General features: G+C 43.1%; 1 protein-coding gene across 6 annotated transcripts in view; it reads right to left on the reverse strand.

The window, feature by feature from the left end:
• phkb (phosphorylase kinase, beta) overlaps positions 1-16,389 on the reverse strand; it is a 124,706-nt gene that overhangs the window by 48,010 nt on the left and 60,307 nt on the right. For all 6 annotated transcript variants that reach the window (XR_014568947.1, XM_083759776.1, XM_083759773.1 and 3 more), the window contains 4 exons: positions 15,371-15,428; positions 14,390-14,467; positions 5,906-6,064; positions 5,168-5,262 (listed from right to left, as the gene is read on the reverse strand). Coding sequence is in view for 5 of the 6 variants with exons in the window: in XM_083759776.1 (XP_083615902.1) it covers positions 5,168-5,262; positions 5,906-6,064; positions 14,390-14,467; positions 15,371-15,428 (390 nt within the window). In the remaining variant the exon portion in view is untranslated. The remainder of the gene's footprint in view (positions 1-5,167; positions 5,263-5,905; positions 6,065-14,389; positions 14,468-15,370; positions 15,429-16,389) is intronic.

Here is a 16,389-nt window from a genome sequence, read left to right on the forward strand (position 1 = left end):
GTAAGAGGAAGGACTGCAGGCGGACCCGTGGATTAATGACGAGGAAACCCCGTGCAGCTGGGCTTTAACATTGAGCGCTCGGTTGCACTTCCGCATTGGACCACCAAAAATGTGGTGGTCCAATGTGGAAATGCGCCCAGAAAGGCGGAAATAGATGGTGCTTCAAAACGCCACTGAGCAACTTCCACTGACATGAATAGCGGGGGGGGGGGGCTTCGCGCCAGATCAGTCTATATCCTTTTAATACTCTATGGGGTGTACTTGTACATACATCAAGCTGCCTCACGCTACAGAAACAGGAGATAGGCTCCTGCCCTATGGGCCTCATGGCTCGGCAAGGCTACACCAGCTACAACAGACACACGTAAGGCCCCACGCACATTATTGTGGTGGCTAGCTGCAGCGACAATGACACACCGTATATTCCGTAATCTGTAATGTGCACAATAGTCTCCCCTAGCCTACATTACCCGTTGCCCCTGTGGGTGTTATCTATACCAATTATGTCACAATGTTGGCATTTGAAAATGGCAATAAGTGATTACAACTGTTTAGCATGCAGCAGAGTTGGCATAGCAACAACCCAGTGTGTTATGTGGACAAAGCCCTACCCAGGGCTTGCAAACTTTGGAAGGCAGTCATATCCAACTGGAATGGGATCTGAAAAAGTACATGCAAAGTTTCACGCCGATCAGCAAATCTGTGCTAGGGAACAGCTACTTCAGAGACACGGGCACGGGTACAGACACACACATGATGGACGGATGGACGGACGGACGGACGGACGGGGGCAAAACAGTCTCCGGGCTTTGGCCATACGGCCTGGTGGGAGAAAAAAAGGTAATTGGGCCCTGTGAGCTCAGATTTGTGCATGCGTGAGACTATCTTAGGACAGAGCAGTGATGTGAGGCATTAATCTCAAGTACAGACTTAAGTGTTCTTGCCAGTTACAGCTCTGCACCACAACTCAGCCATCCTCTGTTCCAACCAACTGACATGAGGGATCCTGACTCCAGTGACTGCATGCTCTGTCACCAGACCAGCCAGGTCAGCAAGACTGGTGACTCTAACATTGTCACTGTAAAAGGTATAGGTAGCTATGACTGCATTGTTTCCCTTCGCCTGTTGCTATGCCAGATGATAGTGCTCCTACAAAGAACAGAGCATCTTTGCTAATCCATCCACAATGCTATGGATTAGGTAGTGCGTACACGTGTGCATGTGTGTGTGTGTGTGTGTGTAACTCAACACAACATGTAAGCTCCGCTTTAAAAATGAAATAAAGAAAGGACATGAGACGAGGGTGAGATACTCTCGTGAAGAAATGAGGGAGTGAGAGAGAGAGAGAGAGAGAGAGAGAGAGAGAGAGAGAGGAGAGCATGCGAGGAACATGTAATTCTATAACCATCCATTTTGTGTGGCTTTCAGTTGCATGTGAACTACAGGAGTCCCATTCCACTGCACACGATAATAAACTGAAGGAACATGATGTCCACACACGACTGCTCTCTTCTTCTCACACAAACACACAGAATGCATTAAATCAGCGGGAAAGGTAGAAGCTAGTCACTGATTCTAACCCCCTACAGTGCTGTCAATTCCCCCCATATGAACGCAGTTGGAACAACAAAAGAAATATCATTAAAAAAAAATGTGTTCGAGTATAATTGGAAATCATGTGGCTGAAAAGCATGGAGCTAAATGTGCAGGCGGAGTGGGCCGTACGTTGGGATGTCAACATGTCTGTTTTCATCAGTGTCATTGTGCAGAATGTCTAAAAACATGTTGTTGTTGGGAAGAAACCTTGTATGTCCAGATTTCAGAAATTAATTACTTAATCATACAAATAATGTTGCAAAAAAAGTAAAAACAAAACAATACTTTAATGAAAATAGGCGATGTGACGTGTCGTGTTGTGAGCTTACAGATCGGCTATTTTATTTAAAGAAATGAGGAAAAGGACCGGTTTTGGACATACAAGTTCTCCCAGCCGGCAGTGACATCGTAATGTTCCACCCTGAATGCCTGCTGACTGCAGGGGACAAGCTTTTAGCCGCCACCGCATTGTGCATGCGTTGGTGACAAAAAGCTAAAAATGTGCTCCAAGCTCTCATGTGTGTGTGTGTGCGTGTGTTTGTGTGTTCTTACAGATAAGAATCAAATTGTCTAATGTCAGTGATGGCCCATGAAGCCCAGTGATAATGGAGGACAAAGATGGTTGCACGTATTGTGTTTCTATCACTATGTACCATTTTGGGCTCTCCGGGGACTCTATACTTGAGTCTCCGGGACTCTATACTTGAGTCTGATCTTTTTCCTCTTCTACACCAAATCTATTCCCCCAAAAATAGCCAATCTACAAGCTCACAAATCTCACCTTTGCCAAATGTTCACCCCAGAATGGGGATGCCATAGGGTTTATGTGGGATAGCTCTACATTTGATTTCAATGTGAATGGCTTTTTCGCCAGTGAGTTACACACTATATTCTGAGTGTCACTGCGTAGATATTAGTCTGGACTCTTTGTTCCAAGGGGCAGATAACAATAAATGCCTCTGGTGATAAACCTGTCCCATATTTGGCAGAGTACTCTGATTTTCCAGGCTAATAGTGTGACATTTTGATCTGTGTTTTCCAGTTATAGCGCCACCAGGAGGCTGATTTTTGCTAAACACATTTTTGATAGTAGGCTACAACTACAGATTTTCACGCAAATAATAGGTACACAGTCTCTCTAGTCTATAGCCATTAAACGAAACGGGTCTATCAGATCGCTCATGCTCCATCCTGATTGGCTAAGATTGGCTTCCAAAGTTCGAAGGAGTGCTCCGTTTTGAACAAAATGCTGCGAATCATAAACGCATTTTGTGATATCCGTGAAAGTTTGCACGCAACATTTCTACTAGGCCTAGGAATAAATGCCATTTGAAAATTCTCAAATCAGCCTGATGATGGCACTAAACTTGTCCGTTTCGTGTTTTTACCTATAACTGTATGATCGGTGCTCTACATTTTTCACATCTGCTCTTTATAGCGCCACCAGGAGGCCGACTTATGTAAAACACTGCTTCAGATTTTATCCAAATTTCACACTAATCGGTACACATGATCTCTATAGTTATGTGATCAAGACTTTGATCTCATATTCCATCCTGATTAGCTAAGATTGTCTTCCAAAGTTTTCAGGAGTGGCCCATTTTGTACAAATTGAAGCAAATCATGAACAGTGCCCGATTGCGGTGAAACTGTGCACACATATTCCCACTAGTTAATGATGTAAATTGCAACCTTTCAACATTATGCCTTTTGTTGAGTTAATCAATATTCATGTTTTTTCCTCTGTGTGTAGCCTATATTGTTGCTGTCAGGCAGAAACATTGTATCTACATCTTAACTTTTGCATTCCCTACTTCATCATACTACAGTGTCACACAAAAGTAGCAAAGATGTTAGATGTTAGAAAAGTGTGTTGAAGAAATGTTTTAATTGAAAGTGATTAGTTCAATGTGTAATTTTCTGAAAAGTAAATATACAGTATCCCCATCACTAATACATTATTATATCCTTTCAAATCAGCATATGTATTGATACATGAAGTATGGTAGCTATGCACTCTCATGGTGGATACATAGACCTACATGTTTGCTCTCTCTCCTCACCCATTTAATTCTCTCCATTTCTCCATCATCCATCCCAGTGCTCCCCTGTGTATTCTCCGCTAACCTCATTTTATCAGCCCTGCCATAAATCACACAAGATAACATACAGATACACTTTACACAAGTACGTATAGCTCCCTTTGCAGACTCACACATGGATCAAGGCACAACGTTCCCATTCAGAGGGTTAAGGAAACAAATATCCATAGTGGCTATAGGCTATCATACTGTACAAGTGGGTATCATGTAACTGCTAGAGGGGATATTTGTAATATAATCCCCTCCCTTATTTATCTCTCCTGAACAATCCCTGTTATGGTTGTTTTTAAAGCATGGGCTGACTAGCAAGGGCTGACTAGCAAGTGTTCATTTGTATATAAAAAGGTAAGAAATAGCATTACAGAAACAGAAGCAGCATCAATAATGAACAGCAGCTGACATACTGTATACAACCAGCCTTCATGCAGAAATGTAATTACTTCTACTCTGTGTAAAAACACAGACAGACAGACAGACAGACAGACAGACAGTCAGACTGTCAAGCATTTCAACCTGGCATGGTGTATCCTCACTTTTCATTTAGTGCTCTAAACAAAGAAAAATCCCATAGACTTGGCTGCCATATGACGTAATCTTCAAAAAACTGCCCTCAGATTTATAACAGGCGACAGCTATAACACCCATCATTGCATACTGTACAATAAGGTTGGTTGGCCCTCCCTTGCGACAAGGAGAGACCAACACTGGTTTTTATTTGTCTATAAAGCTCTAATTGGGAACTCACCTTCTTATACAATGGACACTCTCAAGATGATTTGATGCTTGAGACCATACATACCTCCACTACATCTGGAAAATCTGCTTTCAAGTGCGCTGCCCCACACACTTGGAACACCTTACAGACTTCACTAAAGTACAGCTCTCTTCCTTCTCTATATCGCTTTCAACTTGATATATCAACATTTGTAAATATCAACTGTACCTGTTTTAATTGAGTTGATCACTATGTATTGTTCCTTTATTATTACGAGTAATTTACTTTATTCATCTATGTTTTGTTTTCTTTGTGTGTGTCGTCCCCCCATTGTACATTGTTGATGTGTTGTAATCTCAGCACCACTGAAAAAAGGGTCTCAGCCCTCAGTGTGTTCTCCGAGAACTAAATAAAGGTTGAAATGAAAATGAAAAAATCATACATCATCCAGCATTCCATGCATGGTACACACAAACACACAAAGTTGGGCATAGGAGGGGCTAGCGCCCCTCAAAAACAAAGATTCACAGAGAAGTCATATACCATAGCTTTATTAGACCCTGCCTTGTTATATGCCCAGCTTTGTGTGTTTGTGTGTACCACGGAATGTGAGCACGAATGTGATGTATGATGATAAGAGCGCCCCTCACTTCACACAAGTGTGATTTTTATATAATTCTAAACAAAAATAAATGAATAAATGAATAAACAAATAAACAGGATGCATCAGGATTGATGTCCGGCAGGTCCTCACCTGATTGGAGTATCGCATGCTGACGTTGCGCTGGTCCTGGCGTGGGACGTAACGATGGATCGGATCGATGTCTTTAGGACTGATCAGCTCATCCACTGGAGAAACACACATGCGTTTGCTTTACCACACTTGGGAGGACATGAACATTTTAGGATGGCTCATATGCACACACGCCATTTTGGAAATAACTTCTTCCTTGAGTTCCTTCCTTGAGGTGTTACCGATGATACTAATGAAGGCTCTGTTCCATTCTGGTCAAACATAGTCAGGGTGCTGCTATTGTGCATGCTGGCTCACTTTAAACAATCTGCTACACCAAATGGACCCATTTGTACACTCTCAGAGTTATGGGAAAATTAAAAAGGTTGAGAACCACTGTACACTAAATGGAACAGAGCCTTAATATCTTCGGCAACACAACTGCGAGAGAGAGTGTGTGTGTGTGTGTGTACTCATTTTCAGATCTTACAAATACGTAAGTAAGTACAGACAATATGTGTGTGTTTATCACGTCTGTCTCCAGAGCATACTTTGTTGGCATAACAACGACAGGTTCCATTTACAACGGAGGCTCTTAGCAGACACTCTTTATCCACAAGCACTTACAGGAGTGAGACCATTATTAATGGTGTGAAACACAACACCAGCAAGAGCTTTCACTTCCCTAAAAGCACCTGTGCAATGCACTGCTGCAGGCAAAGGACCCCTCCCCCCCCCCCTCCATACACACACACATACCCAGGAGCTTGGCGATGGTGTAGAGGCTCTGACCCCAAAGGAAAAACATCCCATCTCGTCCAGAGTTGCTGGGGAAACGCTTCTGGCTGCCATGTTTCTGCTGCTCTGCCTCCACGAAGTCAGCTGGTACGTGGTAGTACTTAGGTATTACTGCATGACCTGTCATATACACATATGGAGACATATTACTGCATATATACACATACATGAGATACAAACATAATATATAAAAAAAATCACACCTGTGTGAACTGAGTGGTGCACCCCCCCCCCCTCTCTCTCTCATTAGCAGGCAACAGTGTAGCACTATCTCTCTCTCTCTCTGGCACAACAGCACCACTTTGACATAGTCACATAGGTAAACACGGACATTGCTGTTTCTTGGAGTGGTTGCACCACTCAAAAAATACTTTTTCCACCACTGATGACAGGCATGCAGTGATTTTATTATAAAGAGTACAAGTAATTTTATCAGCCAGGTGCTACGATGCGTATGTCCGGGGCCAGCATATGATATGACGTCATATGCTGGCAAGAAGCTGACCGTGCAGGTATGTTTTCCGTCATGCTACGAAGCATATGTCCCATGACGTGATGAAGATATGTACCAATGTCCCTTAGAATGCATATGATACGAGGGGCACGGTGGCACAGTTGGTAGTGCTGTCGCCTCACAGCTAGAAGGTCCTGGGTTCGATTCCCGCTCAGGGCGCTGTGGGTGCTGGCGGCGTGTTTCCTCCTCCGCGTCATCAGTGCCCATACCCGAAGGCGGGGTTGGCGAAAGGGCCTTTCTGTGTGGAGTTTGCATGTTCTCCCCGTGTCCCCTAGGGTAGGTACCCTCACAAAAACATGCAGTAATCCTGGTCTCTAAACTGCCTCCCCCTGGCCAGCCGGGGCGCCTGATGGAGGGGAAAGGAACTGGTTGGAATAACGTGTTCCTTCCACGCGCTATACGTCCAACCAGGGAAACTCCCCCCTGTCAGGTGTAAAGGAGCAACTTGGACACTCATGCATGAAGGAAGCATGAGTTCAAGTCCGTTGCTCTCCCCAGGTTGGCGGAGGGTGTGTAGAGCCCAGGATCACATTAGATGATTGACACAGGGGTGAAAAACGGGTTACAAAATCATGGGATAAAAAATATAATTAAAAAAAAAAGAAATTCCCAATACTAACAGCCGGTCAGCAAGTGGATTCATGAATGTAGACAATATTTTAGACTATACCAAAGGCTATACAAAAATAACTGTGCACGGTGGCACAGTTGGTAGTGCTGTCGCCTCACAGCTAGAAGGTCCTGGATTCGATTCCCGCTCTGGGCGCTGTGGGTGCTGGCGGCGTGTTTCCTCCTCCGCGTCATCAGCGCCCATACCCGAAGGCGGGGTTGGCGAAAGGGCCTTTCTGTGTGGAGTTTGCATGTTCTCCCCGTGTCCCCTAGGGTAGGTACCCTCACAAAAACATGCAGTAATCCTGGTCTCTAAACTGCCTCCCCCTGGCCAGCCGGGGCGCCTGATGGAGGGGAAAGGAATTGGTTGGAATAACGTGTTCCTTCCACGCGCTACGTCCAACCAGGGAAACTCCCCCCTGTCAGGTGTAAAGGAGCAACTTGGACACTCAAGCATGAAGGAAGCATGAGTTCAAGTCCGTTGCTCTCCCCAGGTTGGCAGAGGATGTGTAGAGCCCAGGATCACATTAGATGATTGACACAGGGGTGAAAAATGGATTACAAAATCGTGGGATAAAAAATATATATATAAAAAAAAAGAATGCATATGATATGACGTCGTATGCTGGCCCCGGACAAACGGAAGCAGACCGTGCAGGTATGTTTTCCGCGGATGTCCCATGACGTGATGAAGATTATGTACCAATGCCAGGGTATTTGGTTTACAATGGTGAAGTAATGATATGTTTCAGTGTCAGGGACATACGCATCAAACCACCCGAGTAAGCACATTATACTTGCGCGCTCTGCTTGCGCACTAGTAGGTCATTTATGGCCTACTTGTGTGCAACAAGCAAGTAGGCACTCGACAGAGTGCAGTTCTAGGCTTTACATAAATTCAGTGTGTGTGGGTGTGTGTGTGAGAGTGAGAGAGATAATAAACTAATAATAAACTTTATTTATATAGCACTCAAAGTGCTTCACATAAAAATAAAAATAAAATAAAAAATAACAAGCAGTGGAATGCCAGAAACAAAAAGGTCAATCATTACAATACACAGTATATACAATTAGCAAATAAAAATAGCAATACAAAACTAAAAAATAAAAAATGGTAAGGAAATTTGTACCAGAACACAAGATAAAACTAAACAAATGCCAAGTTGAAAAAATAAGTTTTCAGCTTGCTCTTAAAAACATCAAGGGAGGTCGCCCTTTTAAGGTGCAGTGGTAGGGTGTTCCACAACTTGGGGCCATAGACCCAGAAAGCGGCCTCACCGGTGTTCCTATGTTGAGCTTTTGGTAATTTTAAAAGAAGAGTGGATGAAGACCTGAGTGTTCTAGTGGGAACATAAAAATTTATGGAATCCTTAATGTATGAAGGTGTTAGGTTATTAAGTGCTTTATATAGATAGATAGAGTGTGTGTGTGTGTGTGTGTGCCACACACGCACGCATGTGTGCGAGAGGGTAGTAGTCATTGACTTTTAGTAAACAACATATTCACAGGGCAGACACGACAGATAATTTAACAAGCGCAGATATTAATAGTTGATGCACAGTACAAGCTTACAGCATGTCATTCTGATGCTGTTACACTGGCAGATACAAAAGATACAAAGTGACACATTGGCTCCGTCACTGCGTCGCTGTTGCGGTGGTGATGCACACGATTGTTGACATCCGTATGCATCGAACAAGCTTGAAAATATTACTGCAAAAGATTGGTGCTATTGGTTTCAAAAAGCTTTATACCCTGTATAATGTGTATATAAGTTAACAACGCAATGTGACATAGCTCTGTACCCCCTCCAACTGTAAATAATTTCCCCATTTTCAACTGTTTTTATTATATTTTGACACTTGCTTTGGCAATGTAAACGTATGTTTTCTTATGCCAATAAAGCTCCTTTGAATTGAAATTGAAAAATATAAAGCCTGGGGTTAAAATATCTGACTGAAGGAAGTGATTAGTTTCCCCTCAACTAAAAGCAGGAATTGTGTAGAGAGAAGGTGAGTGGAAATAGTTAAACAACACTTGGTGGTGGTTTTGTAGCCTTGTAGCTGCAGTTGAAGCCAGCTCAGCCATGATTGTAGTGTTGTAGATTTTGTAGCAGCTACAAACAATGGGTGTCGTTTTGTGGCTGGCTTCCATTGGAACTGAATGGTAGCCTGTATCTTTGTATCTTCATGTGGCTGGCTTCCATTGGAACTGAATGGTAGCCTGTATCTTTGTATCTTCATGTGGCTGGCTTCATTTGAAAATGAACAGTAGGCTGTTACAATGGGAAAATTATCACTGAGGACTTTACTGTGTATGCTGACTGACAGCTGGACAGACGATTACCAGTTAATTCATATTTATTTAACCTTTATTTTATGTCCCTTGAGCTAAAAGAGTCGAGTCCTAGCCAGAATAGCACAGATTGTATTTTCATTTTTTAGCTCAGGCAGCCTCTCAGAAGACCAGAAGATCTTCAACCAAAACCCCTAATCAGATTGAAAAAGTTCCAGACACAACATGCCAGTGTGTTTAAGATAAGCCTTGGCAGCTGTGAATCCAAATATAGACACAAGCACAAGACAGAAAACGTGCTTGTGTGTAAAGACTGCAGTGATGGTAGTGTAGAGTGTGTGTGTGTGTGTGCGTGTGTGTGCATGTGTGTGCGCGTGCGTGTGTGTGTGTGTGTGTGTGTGTGTGTGTGTGTGTGTGTGTGTGTGTATGTGTCGTTATATATGGGCACCGAAACAAACTGGGCAGCGGGAATACTTTGTGTGAAGTCTTAAAAGGAAACATAATTATATTTAAAAAATAACTTTACTCTTTATGTGAACACCCCAGTTGTTCAGTATTAGCCATTTGATATTCATTTTAGCTGTCCTGGCTTCCTTCCTATACAAACTGTAACTTCAAACTCCATTTTAACCATGTTAAACCATTTTCTGGTGACTGATAGTGTCCTAATACGTATGAGATGCCTGTTTTCATTTATTGTCTCCACCAGGCCGAAGGCATGGGGAGAGAGTATGTCCCGACGGTGTACAGCTAATCTCCGGCACAGTTGGGCCGGTCGATGCCAAACTGTGCACACACACTCCGTGGATGCCAACGATGAACCTCTGCCCTAAATTTTTCAGAACGGCCTGTTATAGCGCCACCATGAGGCCGATTTATGCTAAACACATTTCATTACATGTACTCGTACACATTTTAGCCTCATGGTGGCGCTATAACATACCAATTCCTATTTTTGAGTGGTGCAACCACTCCCTTACGGAGCTGTGTGTGGCTGGGTGGGTGGGTGGCTGCCTGGCTGGCTGGGTGGGTGGGTCTGAGCACGAAAACAGCATGGTTGTTTTTCACCACCACCGCAACCTAACACACACACACACACACACACACACAAACGCATATATTAACTGTATATATGATGATATTGGGTGTGCCATTACAGTGCAGTACAGTAGTAGAGGGTACAGTAGAGGGACCCCCACACAGTAACTCGGACGCGGAACGCCGGAGCCGGCCCCCTGGGCATGTTCCTGGGGGTCTGGATGTTCTGGGGACCCCCACATGGTAACTTCCCCCCCCCCACACACACACACACAGTGGAAAATAATCGATACGTATCGATTCATCGATTATGACGTGCGGCGTCGTGCGCGATGCGAGTGAATCGGTTCATTCACTGTGTATCGGTAAAATTGACGGGTGAAATCTCGATGCATCGTTCGCGGAGTGCTTGCATCGGTAAAATCCGTGGTTGCACGGTTTTTTCATGGTAAATTTCACCCTATCCTGTGTTTCCGAGGTGCATTGAATGTACCATCAGAAAAGGAAGAAAAAAAAGGTCTCTCGCAGCTCACACAGTCAGTGAACAGAAGCTACCGTACGACGGTGAAGAGTAGACACGTTGAGACAACAAACAGACTCAGACTATAAAGAGCACCCGCGACTAACAGAAGTGAGCCCCACGCATTAAACAAGAAGCACCACCTTTACTCTTTAGCTTTATAAAATAGCTGTCCGAGTAGCTTTTTCCGTCGATCAGTTGACTTTTCACTGTAGCGCTGCGTGCTGGACTGCTCGTAATGAATCTGATCCACACTCCACAGCTGTGCTTGCTGATTATCCGACGCAAATCTGCGTTGCGATCATCATCAATTTGTAATTAAAGAAAGCTTCTGCAACAACAACGCCACAGCAGGGTGTACTGCTTGCGTTTAAAGTCGTTTACAGCTTTCCACTGTCCAGCTTTCCCCTGCTGTTCTCTGGGATAGAAGCCTTATTTATATTCTGCTGCAAGACGGTGTCGCACGCCTAAAATTGCAGATCCACAAGCTCACAGCGGGGCGTGGATGAGACGCGTTGTGAGCTTGTACATCTGCTATGTATTTATAACGTTAATAATACATGCAGGCCAGGGTCTTCAATGTTTTTCAGGTCAAGCCAAGGACCACTTAGCTGAGAGTGAGAGATCAAGCATGGACCCCCACTATACATAGGCAATTATATTATAAAACTGTTGCAGATTAAACTAGACATAGACTTGTTTGACAGCACTACAAGTGTGACCTGTAATTTTTGTTTTGTTTATTTGTTTCTTTTCTATTTATATGTTGGTAACATTAATTGATGAACGATAGGCTATTACATTTTAATCTCTTGAACCCTCTATAGGCCTACTCAAAACCTCAAATTGACCTTTGAGATATAATAATTATACTATAGCCTATGATTATTAGTAATCTAACAATTCCACAATAACCAGCAGAGAGCAGACCCTTTGTTTACTTACAGAATTCTATAAGTTGGGTTGTTTGAGATGCAGAGCTATAATACTAACCTACAGTAAAACAATAAATTGCTTTGAATTTAAATGTAATGCATTTTTACATGTTTTGGGAAATTAATAGAGCTTTAATATAAATCCTTTCTATTGTGATGAATCGCCATCAAATCGCATCGTATCGGTAGAGGGGTGAATCGCATCGTATCACATTGATTTGAACTAAATGGTTATCGCATCGCATCGGGAAGAGGGAGAATCGTATCGCATCGTATCGCCAGGGGATTCCATGTATCTCTAATGTATCGTATCGCTGGCAGTGCATCGAGATGCGTATCGAATCGTGAGATGAGACGAGATTCACATGCCTAACACACACACACACGGAGATGCACCGTGTGATTTTACCTATAACTGCTCCGATCTGTGTACAACTTTGAAAAACCTTTGCCCTGCATTTTTCACATCTGCCTGATATAGCGCCACCATGAGGCCAAATGTTTTTCAAACACATTTCTTTACATTACTCATACAGACTTTATACATCCATCACACAAACCGGTATACACTATCACAAACACTCCTATCCTCCTAGTGGAGACCTGTGCCCTGAGGAGGGGCACTTTTTCTAGTTTTTAATATTTCTTGGGGAAAATGAAAAGCATCAGGGATAGAACAAGGCTCAACAAACAAACAAATTAATAAATGAAAAAAGTAATAAAAAACATGGGTACCAGCCTGAGTAGATAGTAGTAGTAGTAGATAGTAAGAGTTTTTTTTTAAAGTGAACTATCCCTTTAAACATTAGATATTACGTTATTATGCATCCTTAAAGTAGACTAGGCTACTACGAGTGACATGGCACCAAATAAAGGTGTTGAACACAAATTATACTGTACAATTAAAAAAACTGTACCGTTAAAGGTATATTCAGTGATTTCACTCAAAAAACCATAGGTTTAGTTTTTGGCTGGGACCTAAGCCTTTCATCCAATCAGGATAGAGAGCCAAAAACGAAACCTAAGGTTTTTTGACCCCCAGGGGTTAACTGGGGACAGGGTGGAACTCCTTATATGGTCAGCACACTCTATAGTAGAGAGGATTATCACAACAAAACAAAAAAATAAGTGATATTTGAATTAAGTGAAATCACTGAATATACCTTTAATCTTAGCTCATTGACAATTTTAGCCTTACATTTTCCCCCAACACAAACACTAACAATTTGTGTTAAACTTTTCTAGATTACGCATTTATGTACTGGGCCCAGAGATGCCCACTGGGCCCACTGTCCAGTGTAAACTAACTGGGCCATAATAGAAGGTTACGTTATAATGGATCAAACTAACTCGGGGGGAAAAGTCTGTTTGCCTGAACAGGAGAATTGTGCGAGCGTCAGTCACAGTGTGAACAGCCTATGAATATGAATATGGGATTTAATACGTGAGAGAGAGAACCCCTCACTGCCAGCAGTCTGCAGACACAGATAGAGAGAGTCAGGAGCTCAAAGACTAATCACATATACGGTACATGCAGGCTGTGTGTGTGTGTGAGTGTGTCTGCGCGTAAGCTACTATACTATACACCCACAGAACCATAGTTCAATTTGAGAAATAGACAGTGTGAGGACCATTTTGGTGGTCCTCACAAGTAGTTTCATGGTGGTGCAACTCCGTGTGGGGGTCCCCGGGGGGGGGGGTCCCAGGAAGTTCCAGACTCACAGGAACACGGCCAGGGTGCCGGCCCGGTTCCGGGGAGCTGCCCCGGGTCCAAAACGGTCGAGAAATGACAGAGTTACCATGTGGGGGTCCCCAGGGGGTCCCTCTACTGTACTGTACTGTACTGTCACACCAGAAATCATCATATATACAGTTAATGTGTGTGTGTGTGTGTGTGTGTTAGGCTGCGCCACAGTGACACTTGGTTGTGAAAACCAACCAAACGCTATTTTGTGCTCAGACAGACAGACCCAGAAACCCAGGGACACACATAACTGTCTATAGGAGTGGTTGCACCACTCAAAAAATATGTTTAGAGATCAGAGAGTTTAAAAAAAAAGTCATGTTGGGGTTAGTGTTAGGATTAGACATTTAGACATTTAGATCTTTAGGGATTAGCAATAGCCTGATTTAGTTGCAGCGTGACGAGCTGTGAGATGTTAGATCTTCTGGGTTTTTTGGTTTAAGCCGGCTTAGGTAAAATAATAATAATAATAAAAATAAAAATAAAAAATATTATATATATATGACATTCATAAAATTGCCGTCCTAAAATAGTTCCGTCCTCACAAGGATAGTAATACAAACCACAAGTATAGTAATACAAACCTGTGTGTGTAATCAGATTGAAAAACTTCCAGACACAACATGCCAGTGTGTTTAAGATAAGCCTTGGCAGCTGTGAATCCAAATATAGACACAAGCAGAAGACAGAAAACGTGCTTGTGTGTAAAGACTGCAGTGATGGTAGTGTAGAGAGAGTGTGTGTGTGTGTGTGTGTGTGTGTGTGCATGCGTGAGTGCATGCGTCCTCACCGTCAAAGGACTGGAATATGATAGGCTGCAGCAGGTCCTGGTATTCCTTCACTTGTGCTTTATTTCCTCGGAAGACGCCTGCAACAGAGACACTGTGAGGCGTCCGCACACAGATGACTCGGGATCAGATGAAGCCACTGGCTAGCCCGTAACATTTCAGATTTCATGTGCAAACCTTTGACACGTTTTCATTGCTAATCTATCTATCCATCTACAGTCTATCAAAAATACTGAAAGTAGCCGATCTCCAAGGTTGCAGAGGCTGGGGTTCAGATGGTTGAGGAACTTGTTGCAGATAGGTTGTGTGCACCGTTAACACCAAAGAGGCCCAGGTGTTATTTTGTGCAAAAGTGCATTATTGGCTATTTCCCCTAATATAATCCCTCAATAGGGGTTGGGTTTTTGTGCTAATTCGCTTATTTCCATCGAAATAAGTAGTAAAGTGTGCCGCTTGGGATACTATTACGTATACGCACACCCCAATGCCCCATTCAATTCAATGCAATTCAATTCAATTCATTGAGGGCTTATGGTGGGGGAAATAGCCAATAATGCACAAAATAACACCTGGACCTCTTTGGTGGGGACGTAACAACTACAAATAAAGGTAAGAAAGCCTTCTAGCATGGAATTCTCCTTTAAGAACGTACATTGTCACACTGACACTCTGCCTAATTTCGTTTCTCTCCATCATTCAGTCTCAAAGCCCTCTCAGTGCAGCAGGTTTCTGAGATGGGGGGCGTGGGCGTGGCCAACATTGAGCTCTTGGTTCATGCTGGATCATCCCCATCGGATGGTTAGATTTTCAAACGAGAAAACCCTGCCTTCGAGAGCCTAAATGTGAGGCTAGCGATTCAGGGGCTGGAGCCAGGTTACGGCTATAATGTCCCCTGACAAAAAGCAATTTCCTGCATATACACAACGGATAAAAGCATCTTTTCTATCAGTATCTATTACATTTTTCTGTAATTGCAGGCTTACCGTCAATCATCATGTAGATGAAAAATATGGGGAACTCGCACTCGATTCCATCAAATAGCTGCAGGGAGGCAGAAAAAAAACAGAAAAGAAAAGGGAAAAGAAAGGAAGGAATACTTTTTCAGTGGATCGTTGCAACCTAACATAACCTGTGTTGAATATGCAGGAGCAGCAACACAAAGGGGGAAAAAAACACGCAGAGGGCTTTTGATGCCGAGCAGACGGGGGAGAGGAATGCTAATGCCGGCCTCCTCATGCGACACGTAGCCTGTGAAATAATGCCATTTCATGTTTGAAAAACATAACGTTAACAACAAGACCAAGGGCTCTCTCTTTCTCTATACTTGGTGGCAACCTGACCCCACTGGGCTGATAAATACCAAATTTGTTTTCCCTTGGTGTTTTTGTCTGTGTTCAATGCAGGCAGCTGTGACAAAATATCTCATCAGCGTTGGGATTTTAGAGTTGTTATGGGACACACACTGTGCACAGTGTTCTGTGTGCGTGTGTGTGTGTGTATATGTGCGTGGGTGCACGTGTCACGAAATCACGGAAGCGGAAAGGCAGTTATAGTGGTGTTATGAGTGCATTGTTGTTGCTATAGGCCAGTGGTTCTCAACCTTTTTGGTCAGTGACCACTGGAACTTAAACTCGGGACCCCCCTCTTTGGCAAGCACTTGGAAATGAGTTGAGGCATTCCATTTGATTTGGCTCGGTTCCACAGATAAATATTGTGAAAAAGCAATTTTCTACAAGCTTACAGTTACAATGCCTCACAAGATTCTCATTTTGTTGATGGAACTTTGTCTATGGAGCCAGCAGCACCATGGATCCGTTCAGAATAAAGGAAAAACTTCAGAGGTACGTTAAGAAGAGGAACTGAATATGTGACAGAATGGACAGTTGCTGGAGAAAATTATACCATTTACATGCATTGCATTATCATAATCAGTATTCGTTAGTTAAGCTTGTACTTATTCCAGAAGAAAACCCATCTCATTAACCACTTTAACCCTGGCATC

The sequence above is a fragment of the Protomyctophum parallelum genome (assembly GCF_964188405.1).
Source record: "Protomyctophum parallelum genome assembly, chromosome: 2".
Taxonomy (NCBI): domain Eukaryota; kingdom Metazoa; phylum Chordata; class Actinopteri; order Myctophiformes; family Myctophidae; genus Protomyctophum; species Protomyctophum parallelum.